Source organism: Rhinatrema bivittatum, chromosome 8 (genome assembly GCF_901001135.1).
Source record: "Rhinatrema bivittatum chromosome 8, aRhiBiv1.1, whole genome shotgun sequence".
NCBI classification, from domain to species: Eukaryota; Metazoa; Chordata; class Amphibia; order Gymnophiona; family Rhinatrematidae; genus Rhinatrema; species Rhinatrema bivittatum.
The window spans coordinates 110,289,721-110,305,818 of record NC_042622.1 but is presented as its reverse complement, the minus strand read 5'-3'; the positions used below and the strand labels follow the sequence as shown (position 1 = coordinate 110,305,818).

Below are 16,098 nucleotides of genomic sequence, written 5' to 3'. Positions count from 1 at the left end.
TGTATGCAGTAGCTTTATGTGAAGAGCATGTATGCACTAAGGGCAGGCAAGGTTTCCTCGGCTTCTACTAGGCAAGCGGGACGCTTAGAGGTGGTAGTGGTCTACATGGTGGACACTCTGGCTTGATTAGAAATGCCCCGAGTGTCCGAAGACTATGTCCATTATGGACCCTCATGACGTCTGCATCTTATGCTTGGGGCCTTCCCACAATGTCCAACTTTGCACCAGTTGCACCCAAATGACACTGAAAGGCCGCCAGGCCTGCTTAGAAAAAATTGAACACCTATTTAAATCTAAGCGCTCGTCCCCATCTACTCCAGCCAAGAGCGCACGGAGTCGGATGCCGTCTTCATCATCGACTCCATCTCCATCGATGTCTCAGCATCGGGATGCCGGGGAACGGCCATCACCAGCATCGTCATGCTCAAAGGTCTCTACATCATCGTCCTGTGCGCCGGAGAAGGACCGGGTCGAGCACCGAGGGAAAAACACAGTCATCAACATCGACGAGATTCTTCTTCTGGAGCGGGCACCGAAGAACATAAGAAAATGCCATACTGGGTCAGACCAAGGGTCCATCAAGCCCAGCATCCTGTTTCCAACACTGGCCAATCCAGGCCATAAGAACCTGGCAAGTACCCAAAAACTAAGTCTATTCCATGTTACCATTGCTAATGGCAGTGGCTATTCTCTAAGTGAACTTAATAGCAGGTAATGGACTTCTCCTCCAAGAACTTATCCAATCCTTTTTTAAACACAGCTATACTAACTGCACTAACCACATCCTCTGGCAACAAATTCCAGAGTTTAATTGTGCGTTGAGTAAAAAAGAACTTTCTCTGATTAGTTTTAAATGTGCCCCATGCTAACTTCATGGAGTGCCCCCTAGTCTTTCTACTATCCGAAAGAGTAAATAACTGATTCACATCTACCCATTCTAGACCTCTCATGATTTTAAACATCAACATCGTTGGAACTACTGACCAAGAAGTCCCGGGGAGAGGAGCCCCCATCCTCCTCTGGACCCGGGATACCGAGGCGTTCCCCACCTGCAACAGTGCCAGGAGCCAAGACTCAACAAATTCCTGTGGACCCTCCGGCAATGCCTATGGAGCCTCCAACCCCAGCAACTGTGTTACCAACACCAGCCTTCCGAGAGAAATTGGACCGGATGGTCCAAGAGGCAGTCCTACAAGCACTTCGAGGATTTCAAATGCCACCTGCACCGACTCCCATGCCAAGGCCTGACCCGGTGCCTATGATGTTGGCTCCACTCATCCAAAGGCTAGACACCCTTATCAGCGCACTTCCATTGGTGCCCGCACCTTCCGGACCGGCGATTCCTCCGAGACCATCGATTCCTCCACTGGCATCGACCCAGATTCCTCTGTCATCGGACGATGAAGAGCGAGATCCATCGATGCCAGACCCAATTCCGGGCCATCGGGTATACTTCCACCCCGACAACCATTGAAAACACTGGTGCCATCGGTGCCTCCACCGGCCTTGGTGCCGCCTCCAATTTTGGAACCTCCACCAATTCCAGCGGTGCCACCTCCTGATTCAGCTGAATTAGGGATTTTGCCTCTATCGGAAGGACCACAGGCTGGAGGAGACCAACCATATGATCCCTGGGGTGATGATTCCTCTGACTCTCAGGATTCTGAGGACATCCTATCAGAGCCTTCACCTCCAGAAGAAAGACGCCACTCCCCTCCAGAGGACCTCTCGTTTGCCAGCTTTATAAAGGAAATGTCTGAAACCATCCCTTTTAAACTGCAAACTGAAGAGGATGCCAGGCATAGAATGCTGAAAGTTCTGCAATTCGTGGATGTCCCCAAAGAAGTGACAGCAATTCCAGTCCACGAAGTTCTGCTTGACCTGTTACACCATACCCGGGAATACCCAGGTACAGTTCCACCGGTGAACAGGAAAACTGATGCTATCTATTTTATTCAATCAGCTCCAGGATTTCAGAAGAGCCAGCTTCCTCACCACTTCGTAGTGGTCGAATCCGCTCAGAAGAAGGCTGAGGTCCAAACCTCATTCTTCTGCCCCTCCTAGAAAAGAGCAGAAATCCTTGGACTCCTTCGGCCGCAGGGTATTCCAGGGTTCTATGTTGATGGCACGTATAGCAGGCTACCAGCTATACATGACACAATGCTCTAGAAACCTCTGGAAACAAGTTCAGGATTTCTCCGAATCCCTGCCGGTGTAGTTTCAAGAGGGATTGAATTCCATCCTCCAGAAAGGCCTTGATGCTGGAAAACATGAGGTCAGAGTGGCCTATGATATCTTCGAGACTGCCTCCAGAGTGTCAGCAACAGGTATAAGTGCCAGACACTGGGCATGGCTGAAATCTTTAGACTTATGTCAAGAAGTCCAAGACAGGTTAGCAGACCTTCCATGCACAGGGGACAATTTGTTTGGAGAGAAAATTCAGGAAGCAGTTGCGCAACTCAAAGACCATCATGAGACATTGTGCCAACTATCTACTGTTCCCTCTGACTTCTCGTCTACCACCAAAAGGCCGTTTAGACGAGAACCCAGGAAGCTAACCTATAAAACCCGTAGGTATTACCCTCCTCCATCCCGGGCCCGTCCAACGAGACCTTCTCAAAGAGGTTAGCCTCATCAGCACAGGCCTCCAAAAGCCCAACCAGCTCCCCAGACTGGTGCTGCATCAGGGTTTTGATTCCCTTTTAGAGAGCAGCAGTCGATCCTAGTCTCCAACAAAATTTCCTGTGGGAGGCCACTTGTGCCACTTTGCCAACATATGGCACACAATCACAATGGACCAGTGGGTCCTTTCTGTGGTTGCCCACAGTTACTATCTAAACTTCCTTATGCTACCACCAGACTCTCCACCACGTCCAGCGTGGAGTCTAACCGACCATACTCCACTTCTCGAGGCAGTACTCTCAACCTTTCTGCAGTCCAATGCCATGGAACTGGTTCCCTGACTGCAATGAAGAATAGGGTTCTACTATCGCTATTTTCTAATTCCAAAAAAGTCAGGCGGCATTCGTCCTATACTGGACCTTCTTGCCCTAAACATCTCCATAAGGAAAAATTCAGAATAGTAACCTTGGGCACCATGCTCCCTCTGCTACAACAGGGAGATTGGCTCTGCTCTCTAGATCTTCAGGAAGCATATGCCCACATAGCCATAACCCCTCCTCATCGAAAATACCTCAGATTCTAAGTCGGCCACAGGCATTTCCAATACCGAGTGCTACCGTTGTGTGTTTACGAATTGCTTGGCAGTAGTAGCAGCTTACCTGCGACAACGCAGCATCTACATCTATCCGTATCTAGATGATTGGCTACTCAGAGGTCCATCCAAGGAGGTAGTACTTCAATCCCTCCAATTTACCATCAGCCTGCTTACAATCCTTGGGGTTTCTCATAAACTATCCCAAGTCAAATCTGACTCAATCATGCACCTTCTCGTTTATTGGAGCAGATCTAAACACCATTCAAGCCAAAACGTTCCTCCCAAAAGACCAAGCACGCACATTGTCAACCTTGGCCAAAGCAGTACAGACTTGCCAAAACACCACAGCTCATCACCTGCTAACCTTACTAGTTCACATGGCATCCATGGTTCACGTTACCCCAATGGTTTGACTAGCCATGAGAGTAACACAATGGAGTTTAAAGTCCCAGTGGTCCCAATCACACCAACCTTTGTCCCACATTGTCCACGTCACCAACCAACTACGACTCTCGCTAGCTTGTTGGATGCAGGAGTCCAATCTTCAAATAGGACTACCCTTTCAACCTCTGTATCCTCAGATTACATTAACCACAGATGCCTCCAATCTGGGTTGGGGAGCCCATGTCAACAACCTGCAAACCCATGGAACCTGGACCACAGCGGAAGCAAAGCACCAGATACATTTTCTGGAGCTCCAGGCAATTCGGTATGCCCTTTTTGCTTTTCAGGATTGCCTGTCCAACAAGGTAATTCTAATTCAAACGGACAACCAGGTAGTGATGTGGTACCTCAAAAAGCAAGGAGGTACAGGCTCTTACTTGCTATGCCAGGAGGCGGCGCAGATCTGGGCCTGGGCTCTCTCCCATTTCATGCTGCTGAGAGCAACCTACCTGGCAGGCGTGGACAATGTGATGGCGGACATTCTCAGCCGGACCTTTCATCCCCACGAATGGTCCCTAGATCCCACTGTAGCTAACCAAATTTTCCACCATCAATTTGCATCAATTTGCAACTGCAAAGTGGACAATTTCTACTCTCTACACCGCAGCCACAAGACACCACCAAGGGATGCCTTCACCCACTCGTGGACAACGGGTCTTCTATATACCTACCCTCCACTTCCACTCATCAGCAAAACTCTCGTGCAGTTGTGGCAGGACCGGGGCACAATGATCTTCATAGCCCCTCGCTGGCTGTGGCAGGTTTGGTTTCCCATCCTATGCGACCTCTCAGTACAGCAACCAATTCGCCTGGGCACAGATCCAACTCTAATAACGCAGAACGGGCTGTTGCATCATCCAAACCTCCACTCCCTGTCTCTGACAGCATGGGTGTTGAAAGGTTGATACTACAATCCCTTAACCTTTCTGACAATGTGTCCTAGGTCCTCGTAGCTTCACGGAAGCCTTCTACTAGGAAATCTTATCGTTCCAACTGGAAAAGATTCTCCTTGTGCTGCACGACAAAGGAAATAGATCCTTTTTCCTGTCCCTCAACAAGATTCCTGGACTACCTCTGGTACCTTTCGGAGTCTGGTCTACAAACTTCCTCCATCCAAGTGCATGTCAGCGCCATAGCCGCTTACCACAAAGGTATAGGAGATGTCCTGATCTCGGCGCAATCCCTTGTAGGGCACTTTATGAGAGGTTTGCCACAACTGAAGCCTCCACTGCGTTCTCCGGCTCCAGCATGGGACCTCAATGTTGAACTAGCACGGCTCATGCGACTTCAGTTTGAGCCCCTGCACTCCTGCAAGCTACGTCATCTCACTTGGAAAGTGCTCTTTCTACTTGCTTTGACATCGGCTCGCAAAGTCAGTGAGCTACAGGTGCTGGTAATATACCCACCTTATTCAAAATTTCTCCACGATCGTGTGGTACTCCGCACTCACCCTAAATGTTTGCCAGAGGTAGTGTCCGATTTCCATTTAAATCAATCTATAATACTACCCACAATTTTTCCAAAACCTCACTCACACCCAGGTGAGCAGGCCCTGCATTCCTTGGACTGTAAAAGTGTGCTTGCTTTTTATTTGGACCGCACTACAGCCCATAGGAAATCCACCCAAATTTTTATCTCCTTTGATAAGACCAAACTGGGAGTTCCGGTGGGCAAGCAAACCCTTTCCACCTGGCTGACTGACTGTATTACCTTCTGCTACCAACAAGCAGGCCTTCCACTACAGGGACGCGTGAAAGCGCATTCAGTAAGAGCCATGGCAACGTCAGTAGCACATCTCCGTTCTGTACCTCTTGCTGACATCTGTAGAGCTGCCACATGGAGCTCTCTCCACACCTTTGCAGCTCATTATTGTCTCGACAAGGCTGGCAGGCAGGATTCCATCTTTGGGTAGTCTGTCCTACGTAATTTGTTTCCAGTTTAATAACCCAACTTCCTTCCTGCGACCCACTGTGAAATTCAGGCTGCCCTCTTACCCAAAACCACCCCTATTGTTGTGCCTGTTGCACTTCATTGGGTGCTTTTGATTCACTCTACTCTGGCATCCTGTAGCTCACTATTCACCCATATGTGAGGACTACCATCCTGCTTGTCCTGGGAGAAAGCAGAGTTGCTTACCTGTAAAAGTTGTTCTCCCAGGACAGCAGGATGTTAGTCCTCACGAAACCCGCCCGCCACCCCACAGTGTTGGGTTCGCTTACGTTTTCTTATTTTATTTTTCGCTCATACTTTGTAGCAAAAATGAGACTGAAGGGGGACCCCTGCTGGATGCAGGGTTAGTGGCATGCTGGGCATGCTCAGTGTGCCAGTCAAAGTTCTAGAAACTTTGTCAAAAGTGTTCCATGATAGGGTTCCATCCTGATGATGTCACCCATATGCGAGGACTAACATCCTGCTGTCCTGGGAGAACACCTGTTACAGGTAAGCAACTTTGCTTTCCTTAGGTCTATATGATTTCGACATTAGCCACAAGGTTCTTGTGATTGAGAATTTGGTCGACGGATATCTGGTCCAGATCTCAACTGGGTTCTCTCCCTTTCAAGGGCAGGCTCTTATTCAGGGAGGACCTGGAGCCATTGGAACACGTAGGAGAGCCCAAAGGGCACAAGTTACCCGAGGACAGACCATAAGGAAGCAAGTGTAACTTCTCTATTTGATCCCTTTTTAAGGACAACAGGAGAAATTGACAGAATAAAGTGTTTCAGAGGCTAAGCTCAAGCGGAGCGCAGTCCTTTCGGAAAGTGCGTGAGCCAACACGAGAGCTTCTGTTACAGAACTGGAGTAGGTGGGGCCTCGCAATGGCTTGAGTTCGGGTTAACCTCAGGGAAAAGGAAGATATTCCATTTACTTCATAGTCCCGAAGGAAGGAGGAATTTGCAGGCCATATTTGGATGCAGAAGAGTGAATGTGATCCTCAGGGTACCATGTTGTTGAATAGAGACTCTTTGTTCATAGCAGCTGTCTGCAAAGGAACATGCCTGGCGCCCTTGGTTCTAACCAAGGCTTATCTGCACCCATTTGGACTGAGCATCAGAAGTTTCTAATGCTTCTGATTATGGAAGATAATTTTCATTTTTGCGTCTTTTCTTTAGAAAAGGCAAGAGCATCACAGATCTTCTCCACAGTGATGGTGGCAGTAGCTGCAGCTATATGGAAGGAAGGAATCCTGTGCATCCTTATCTGGATGACTGGCTTATTCGGACGAAGTTGGAGGCCTTGTGTCTGCAGATAATGTTTGGGGACATGGAGAGGTTGAAGTCTCTGGTCTGGATGGTGAACCTGGCAAAGAGCAACCTCGTACCGATCCATTCGCTGAAGTATTTTGGGGCCCATTTCTTTGCCAGCAAGAAATGGGCCCCAAGGTGTTTCTCACAGTGGACGAGGTGACAAAACAGATACAGATTTGTCGTTTGTTGTGGCTAATGTTTCCCAGGGTTTGGGACTATCTACAGGTTCTGAGTTCTATGGCATCGACGCTGGAACTGGTTCCCCTGAGCATTCACTTCTATGCAGCCCCTTCAGAGCTTGATCTTTCCTATTGGAACCTATTGTTGGAAGAGTTTTCAGCTTTGTTGCCACTCAGGGGGAGTCCAGGTTCAGTTGTGGTGGCCTTCTCGAGTCAACCTGGAGCAGGGATTGGGTTTGGATATTCCAGTCTTGGGGGTGGTAACCACAGAGGCCAGCCTTTTGGAGTTGGGGAGCCGTTTGTCAGGGGCAGATGGCTCAAGGCTAATGGTAGATGGAGGAAGCGTCATGGTCTATCATTCGGTCAGAAGTGAGAGTGTTTTACTTAGCATTGCTTGTGTTTCGACCACATGTGCACGGTTGAGAGATGGAGGTCCTATTGATCTAGGCAATGACTGTGGCTTATATTAACTGACAGGGGAGAACCAAGTGTCTGATGGTCTCTCAGTAGGAGTTGGGCTAGGCGGAGCAACACCTGACAATTTTGCCGGCATCTCAATCTCCGGAATAAATAACTTTTAGGTGGATTTTCTTGGTCAGCAGGGGTTGGACCCCAGAGAAGGGGAACTGACAGAGGCAGCGAGCAAAGCTCCACATTCTAGTCCAGTGGGGTAGACCCCAGATGGATCTGATGGCATCAAGACAGAGTACCAAGGTGAGCCCTTTTTTAGTCGCAGACGAGAGAGTGGAACTGTGGGCATCATTGCTCTAATCCAAACGTGGCCGACAGACAGCCTCCTATATGTTTTCCCCCCACTGGCCTCTGGTGGGAAGACTGTTGCATTGGCTAGAGAGGTTCCTGGGAAAAGTGATACTTGGGCTCCGGAATAGCCACGGTTGACGGACCTAGTAAATTTGGCCGTAGATGGACCACTAAGGTTCAGTCATCTTCATGTGTTGAATCTGCAAGGCCTAGTGGTCTTGGATCAAGTTGATCTCTTCTGTTTTGTAGCCTGGCTTTTAAAAGGATTCATCAGAGATGGAAGGGATACTCTGGAGAGGTCATTACCACCTTGCTACAAGCTAGATGACCTTCCATTTCCTTGCCTTATATGATAGGATGGAAAGTGTTTCAAAACGTGATGTCTTGGGGGTAGAGTTGAACATGTTCAAACTTCAGTTTCACATAGTTTGACTTGTGAAAAGGGGTCTAGTAAATGGATTAGCCTTTCATTCCTTTCAAGTGCAGGTGATGGCTGTAAGTTGTTTTTGGAGTGAGGTGCAGGGTTGGCCCTAGCTTCTCATCTGGATGTGGCTCATTTTTTCTTTAGGGGGAGAAGCATTTGTATCCTCCAGTGAAAAAAGATGTGTTCCTCATGGAACCTTAATTTGGTATTGCGAGTGCTCCATGGAGCTCCATTTGAGCCATTGAAAAGGGCATTTCTAAAATATCTCACCATAAAGGTCATCTTTTTGGTGGCAGTTTGCTCTGTGGGGAGTATTTCGGAGCTGCAGGTTTTATAAATTGTAGGGACCCTTTTTCTACAGATTTTGGAGGCGAGCGTGTAGTGGTGCACAGTGCCTTTCTTCCTGTCAGTGTTTTACTCTCTGCATTTTGTCGGAGAGCCTCATCTGTTAAAAGAAAGTTGAGCATTGTTGTGGTATCTGAAGGTTACCATTAGCTTTTGAAATCTGATCACCTATTCACGCTATGGAATGATCCAAAAAAAGTAAGTAGCTGAAGGAGGCAATTGGATCATCATACGTTTGCAGGGGTCAATCCGGTTCCTAAGGGACTGAGGAACAAACCATGTGGGTTGTGTGTCCGCTAGTTTCCTCACAGGAGTTCTGTCAGGCAGCTATTTATTTATTTATTTATTTAAAAACGTTTCTATACCGTCGCTAAGTTATATACCATCGCAACGGTTTACAAATTTGGGCTTCACTACACACTTTAGCCTGATATTAATGGTTGATATCTGGACGCTGGACTCTACTGGTTTTGGTGCAAGTATACTATGAGTGGGGCTGTCACATTCCTGCCTAATATATATATAGGGGAGCTTGGGTACATCCCAGGAATCTGGACTGATCGGGGATATGAACAGGAAAGGAAAATGTAGTTTTTACCTGCTAATTTTCATACCTGGAATACCCCAGATCAGTACCCCGCCCATTCAGTAAAGCCCGCTCTTCATGGCAATATGTAAATGATGCTGAGTGGTTTGTTGGGTTACATGATGTTCTGCTTAATGTTGCTGAAACAGTTTTCCATAGAAGCTCTGCCTTTCTTCTGCTCGTTGAGGGGGGTTGAGGGTCTCAGTTATTATAGTTATTCTCATCTTGGCTTGGGTACAGGTCATATTGAGGGGACTGCAGGTGGCACACCAGGTTAAGTAGCAGTCAATAAAGCTTTTCTTCTCTGCCTCTGCTGGCAGGGAGGCAAAACTCAGGAGTCTGGACTGATCTGGGATATGAACAGGAACAAAAATTAGCAGATAAGAACCAATTTTCCTTTTTCTGATTGGTGTACGAGTTTGTGTTTTGGAATACTGTATGGGGTAGATTTTAAAAGGCTACCCGACGCGCACACGTATACCCGATTTTATAACATGTGCGCGCATGTTATAAAATCAGGGGTTGGCTCGCACAAGGAGGTGCACAATTGTGCACCTTGCGCGCCAAGCCCACTCTGAGCCGCGCTGCCTTCCCCTGTTCCCTCCCAGGCCGCTCCGAAATCGAAGCTGCCTCAGAGGGAACTTCCCTACCCCCCCCCCCCCACCCCACCTTCCCTTCCCTTGCCCTACTCCCCCACCCTTTTTCGTCATCTTTTTTTTTTTTGTTACAAAACTTACTTCAGCCATGGGGCTGAAGTAAGTTGCGCACGCCGGCTGACTGCTGGTGCGCGATTTCCGGCACAGCGGCCGTGCGGAGGCCTCTGGCCATGCCCCCCGGACTGCCCCTTTTTGCAAGCCCCTTGACTTACACGCGTCCCGGGGCTTTATGCACCTCGCTGGGCCTTTTGAAAATACCTGGAATCAGGATATTCAGCCTTGAAAGTCATTTGAACTGGTGCTAGGTTTTCAGAATGTGCAAGCACCAAAGAGTTAAGTGTGTAGAAGGAGACTGTTGATTAATGGGGACACTTCTCTACAAATGTATTTCATACAGTGCAGGTTATTGGGACTTTAACTTGTCTACTGACACCAGTGTTTACATGCCTTCTGTTTGTATTTTATGGAATGGCCCCATAAAAAATAACCAAGAGGTCTGAAAAGCTCATGTTTATGGGTAATTGCACTTATCCTCGAGGTGAAGTCTGGGAAAATGACTAGAAGCATTGCAGACACCTTTTTTCAGGTTGTTAAAAGGAATTAGCTGCCACCCTAAAGACCCAATGGTTATGCTTGAGGAAGGAAAGAAACATATTTTGTAAAACTTTTTATTAGAAATTCATTGTTTAATTGATTAACTTTACCACCAACTTGTTACCTTTTTTAGACTTTCTATATATTTAATCTCATATTACTTGGTATTGCTATTTCTTTTTGTACTTTCTAGGCCAACCCACCATGCTTGCTGTCTACTGTTCAGTACATCAATAATTTCTATGTCAACCGACTGACAGGCGAGGAATCCTATTGGTGGATGCAGTTCACAGCAGCTGTCGAGTTCATTAAAACCATCGATGATCGCAAGTGATCCCAGAACAGTTGTAGACGGTCTTTTGGAAACTTGGGAGATTAAACACATTTTTTCCATGTATAATACTGTACATAGAGTTGAGGCATTTTAAAGCAAATCTTTACTACACAGATTAATACATTTAACTAGCAGGTGTGGGGGTCGGCTGGTTTTGATTTACTTTGCTTTTGTGCATATTTCTGTTTGGTTTTGGGTTTTCCTGTAGAAGTTAGCACTGCAAAAAGGGACCACATTTTTCAGGTATTTTAGAAACTAAAATGTTTATTAAAAATAAAAAAAACCTGTCATTTCTCTTTAGGCTTTTTTTGTCTTTGAAAATAAGATTTCTCCCCCCCCCCCCCCCTATGATTTAAAAGTCAGGACAGCCAGGTTTAGAAGCTTCCGCGATCATGCCAGCTGCACTTAATTTGTAATCCTTGATGCTATTCTTGTACTAAATCTCCATTTTAAAAGTGGAGCAGAAAGACAGTTAATGAAAGGAAGTCACAATCTGACTCCAAATTTCTTTAAAGCAATTTATTGCACAGCTGAACACAAAGCCATCTTTGTAATGCACAGTCACTCGTGTGCTAAGCTGCCATACAGGGAAATAAAATGTAAAAAAAATGTATATTGAAGTATATACACTATTTCTTCTGTAATCTTCCTTATTTTGGTCCCTGCTGATTTCTGATTACCTCCCCTTTTCCCCCAGATTTCTGACTCTAACAGCGAGCAGCCCACAAAGCACAGTGTCTTGGATAGAACCCATCGGGGATCAGAAAAGCATCAGGGACTGGGTGGGGGAGACAGTAGAACACAATGTAAACAGAGCTCTTATATTTTGAAAATGGGGTTTTTTTGGGGTTTTTTTTTTTTAAATTTCAAAGCCTGTAGCTGTGCATTACTTTACTGCGCTTTCACATTATCTAGAAGTCCGTGGGCTGTGATGACATGCCTGGTTCTAGACTATAAGGAGTTCTTCCTTCTGATTTAGAATATCTAATAGGAGCACACAAATATTTATTAAAAATGTTATATGTAGACGTTTGTAAGGAAATGTTTCTCACATGTTCTAAAACTGGAATTTTTGAAATTTGCTGTGCTGCCATCAGTGAAAAGTTAAAGGGGAAGCTGTATACTCTTGTACTGTGCAGTATTTCAGAAGTATATCCAGCACTGTGTCAAGTCGATCTGTTTTGCAGTTTCTTTCATCTGGTCCCCCTTCCCATTCCCCATAATTCCTAGGAGCAGCCAGGTCTGGAACATTATAGGTGACCTGGAATGGAGTAACATCGGATTAGTTCATGCATTGTCCGATGTCATTAGTAACATCATAGCCCATTTGAGCCCAGCATATATAAACAAGTGAGAGGCAGTTTGGGAATCTGGCTCCTAGAGATTTGGAGGATTGTGATCTTGCAGCTTAAAGAATAGCGAGAAAAATTTTCAAAGTGATTTCCATGGGTAAAAAAAAATTTTACCTGTGTAAATGGTCTGGAAATTGCCCACTCCCAGTGTGGTTAAAAGTCTAACTTTTAGGGGAGGAATATGCTTAGTTTGGAAAGGAAAAAGTACATGTATTAATTGCATTTCTAAATCTACCTGGCATACTTTCCAAGCAAAATTGTATCTGCACTAACAGGTACAAGTGACTGCATATACTTTGTACCTACAATAATTTTCAGAGAGAGTGCATGTGTACTTTTGCTTGGAAAATTGGTACAAAGCCCACAAGGAAAAAGTAAACACAGTTTTTGACCCAGTGTAGAGAGTTTGAAAATTGCTTCCTTAAATAATGACTTGGCACTTAAATGTTCAGGTGATACAGGCTGATTGCTACTTGTCTTGTGGTCTTTCAAAATACAGCACAGTATACAGTGAGCACCAAGATGGTTGGCTAGGGCATTATAGGAGTCTGACCTAAGATGAGGTGAAGTATACTAAGCTCTGATCACACTAGCACTGGATATAAGAAAAGCGACATATCTTTCTTACAGTAATATTTGTCCTTTGAAATGTGCATTCCTAAACAAATCCCAACCTAAAAATCTCTTCCTAACCATAAATTGTAAAATATGTACACATATATTTAATTATTCATTGGACAAGCTTAGTAAAATTATATTTTTAATAAGTATTCTTAGAGTTAATATAGAAGACTTTAGAAGAACGACATACAGCTATTATAATATACTTTGGAACTGGATTTCAGGAGATTTTAGGAAGCATTTCCCCTATCAACTACTGATCTGTGAATAAGTAAAAAAAGAAAAACAAAAAAAAAAACTTGTATTAACTGAACACATTCTGTGCCTGGGACATATATGGAGAACAGAATTGAACCAAATTATCACTTTTCAAAAGCATTCATGGTGACCTGTTTTATCTTGCATTTTACCACAGACAGTGTCAATCTAAAGCAGGTTTTTTTTTTTCCTCAATGGAAGTAAAAAGTATTTCTTATTGTAAAATTCCAAAATATAAATTTGTACAGAAGCAATGTTCTCTCTTTAAGGACTGGCCAATGATTTAAAAAGGGAAAGCTATGAAAATATAATTAAACTGGTACTGCTAAAAGTCCTTCATATAGTAGAGAATCCTGTGTATTAACTGCAATATAGGTATTAATGGTTGTTTTACTGACTCTATTGTAACTATTCAATGAGATAGAAGCCTTTGGGATTTTATTTTAAATGCTATTGCTTTTGACTTGTTTACCAGTAAATTATTGAGAAAATCATGGAGAATCAGAAACATAGGGCCTGTGTACTGAAATATTTTCTCCTATTTTGTCTCTGGAAAAAATGCTTAGTACATAAAGCCCACAATTAAGTATACTGGCTGTTTCAGAATGTAGTCTGCTGTAGGCATTCTTAAGTATGCTGTAAGTAAAGAAGTACAATCCGCAATAAAAATGCATTCTGCCATTAAAGATCATTATTGTGGTGGTGGTAATAGCCATGAGCAATGGAGAGAAGTCGTTTGGGGGGAGGAAGTCTGTTTTAGTAACCTCTACCACAGGGCTGATCACTATCTTATGGTACTGTCCCTAATGAACATTAAGACTGTAGGTTCTAGCACGCAGAACAAGTTACTATTTTCTTACATGCTGTGGCTGAGAAGACCATGTTGAAGGAACATTGTTCGTACTGTCTGAAATAATTTTTTAAGTACTCATAGAATGCAGTCGTGTGGGAGTTTGCCCTATGGTGCTTTTAAGGAAGGCATTTTCTGCTAGCATGATGCAAAAAGCTGAACATAAGTTTAAAACCTTACTGATTTTGAGAGGTTCAAACTAGGACAATGACATTTCTCCATTATAGCCAGGCAGAAATGGTTGGGGGTTTTTTTCAGGTTTTCCTGCACCTGAATGGCATGGTGAAGGCACAAATGGCTAACATTTGTGCCATTCCATGCTGTATTATAGTGTAACTCAAGGATAAAAACACCAAGATATGTTAACTACAAATATAGCTATTCTCCGTTGACAAGCAGGGCTGAATTAGCCAGAATATGTGGGTGACTGTCATCTGATGGCACCGAACAGATAAGTGCAAGGTGATGCATATAGGGAAAAATAACCCATGCTATAGTTACACAATGTTAGGTTCCATATTAGGTGCTACGACCCAAGAAAGAGATCTAGGCGTCATAGTGGATAACACATTGAAATCGTTGGTTCAGTGTGCTGCGGCAGTCAAAAAAGCAAACAATGTTGGGAATTATTAGAAAGGGAATGGTGAATAAAATGGAAAATGTTATAATGCCTCTGTATCGCTCCATGGTGAGACCGCACCTTGAATACTATGTACAATTCTGGTCGCCATATCTCAAAAAAGGTATAATTGCGATGGAGAAGGTACATAGAGTGATAAAAATGATAAGGGGAATGGAACAGCTCCCCTATGAGGAAAGACTAAAGAGGTTAGGACTTTTCAGCTTGGAGAAGAGACGGCTGAGGAGGGGATATGATAGAGGTGTTTAAAATCATGAGAGGCTAGAATGGGTAGATGTGAATCGGTTATTTACTCTTTCAGATAATAGACTAGGGGGCACTCCATGAAGTTAGTATGTGGCACATTTAAAACTAGTTGGAGAAAGTTATTTTTCACTCAGCGCACAATTAAACTCTTGAATTTGTTACCAGAGGAAGTGGTTAGTGCAGTTAGAATAGCAGTGTTTAAAAAAGGATTGGATAAGTTCTTGGAAGAGAAGTCCATTACCTGCTATTAATTAAGCTGACTTAGAAAATAGCCACTGCTATTACTATCAACAGTAACATGGAATAGACTTAGTTTTGGGTTCTTGCCAGGTTCTTATGGCCTGGATTGGCCACTGTTGGAAACAGGATGCTGGGCTTGATGAACCCTTAGTCTGACCCAGCATGGCATGTTCTTATGTTCTTAGATCCATCTCTCTAGCTCAATATAGTTTTACTACTGGGCATATGTAGGAGTTCCGACACACGTGCTGCTTTATGAGTCCCTCGGTCTTCTTTTTGTTTGAGAATCCTCATGGACATATCTCTCTCTCTCTCTCCATTTTTGTTATTTTTTTATTCAGAGTTTTTCTTCAAAAACTAACTTGCTTTTCCCTGGTAGCCCCTCAAAAGCAGTTTTCTGTGCTACACCTTAAAAAAAAATCACTCAAGATGTCCAGCTCCAAGAAGGCCACTTCCGGTAGCTTCAAGGACTCTGTGGACACAAGATGTCTGTTCTCCGAGGACAGGCAGGATGGTATTCCTCACACATGGGTAACATTATCAGATGGAGCCCCAATGTGGAAAACTTATGTCAAAGTTTCTAGAACTTTGACTAGGCATACTGAGCATGCCCTATACCACACGTCCAAGCGGGGACCCTCTTCAGTCTCTTTTCTGTGGAGCTGTAAGCCTCGCAGTATGTTTGAGCTCACTTTGGCTATTTTTAGCCTTGTGGAAAACTTTTTTTCTCTTCACAATTTTTTTCCTTTGATTCCATCACCAGGTCCCTCATCAGAGTTTTTGGCGTTTTGGGTAAGTTTCCTTTTGCTGTCAATTCACTCCCATGGTGGCAGTGCCTTGGTGCCTGCCGGCCATCGACACCCACCGCCATCGCTTTTGACTCTCCGGCCCTTTTGTTTCACCCCTTCATGGCCCCATCCAGTTTTTGCCAGTGTCTGAGGACCATGGCTATCACTGATCCTTATGAGTTATTTATCCTCTGCCGGGGGCATCGCATGACGTCTGGAGTTGCTGCTTATGCGCTCAGATGACTCTGAAGGGATGTTGGTTTTGGCTCGACAAGATGGATCAGCTCTTTGGGTCAAGGACGTCTGAGCCATTGGCA

The 16,098-nt window shown here is 44.8% G+C and overlaps 1 protein-coding gene across 6 annotated transcripts in view; it reads left to right on the top strand.

The window, feature by feature from the left end:
- Positions 1–13,708, top strand: part of GAPVD1 (GTPase activating protein and VPS9 domains 1) — a 223,688-nt gene extending 209,980 nt beyond the window's left edge. For all 6 annotated transcript variants that reach the window (XM_029610988.1, XM_029610986.1, XM_029610985.1 and 3 more), the window contains one exon: positions 10,646–13,708. In XM_029610988.1, the coding sequence (XP_029466848.1) occupies positions 10,646–10,786 (141 nt within the window). In that variant the 3' untranslated portion in view covers positions 10,787–13,708. The remainder of the gene's footprint in view (positions 1–10,645) is intronic.
- Positions 13,709–16,098: the final 2,390 nt, after the last annotated feature.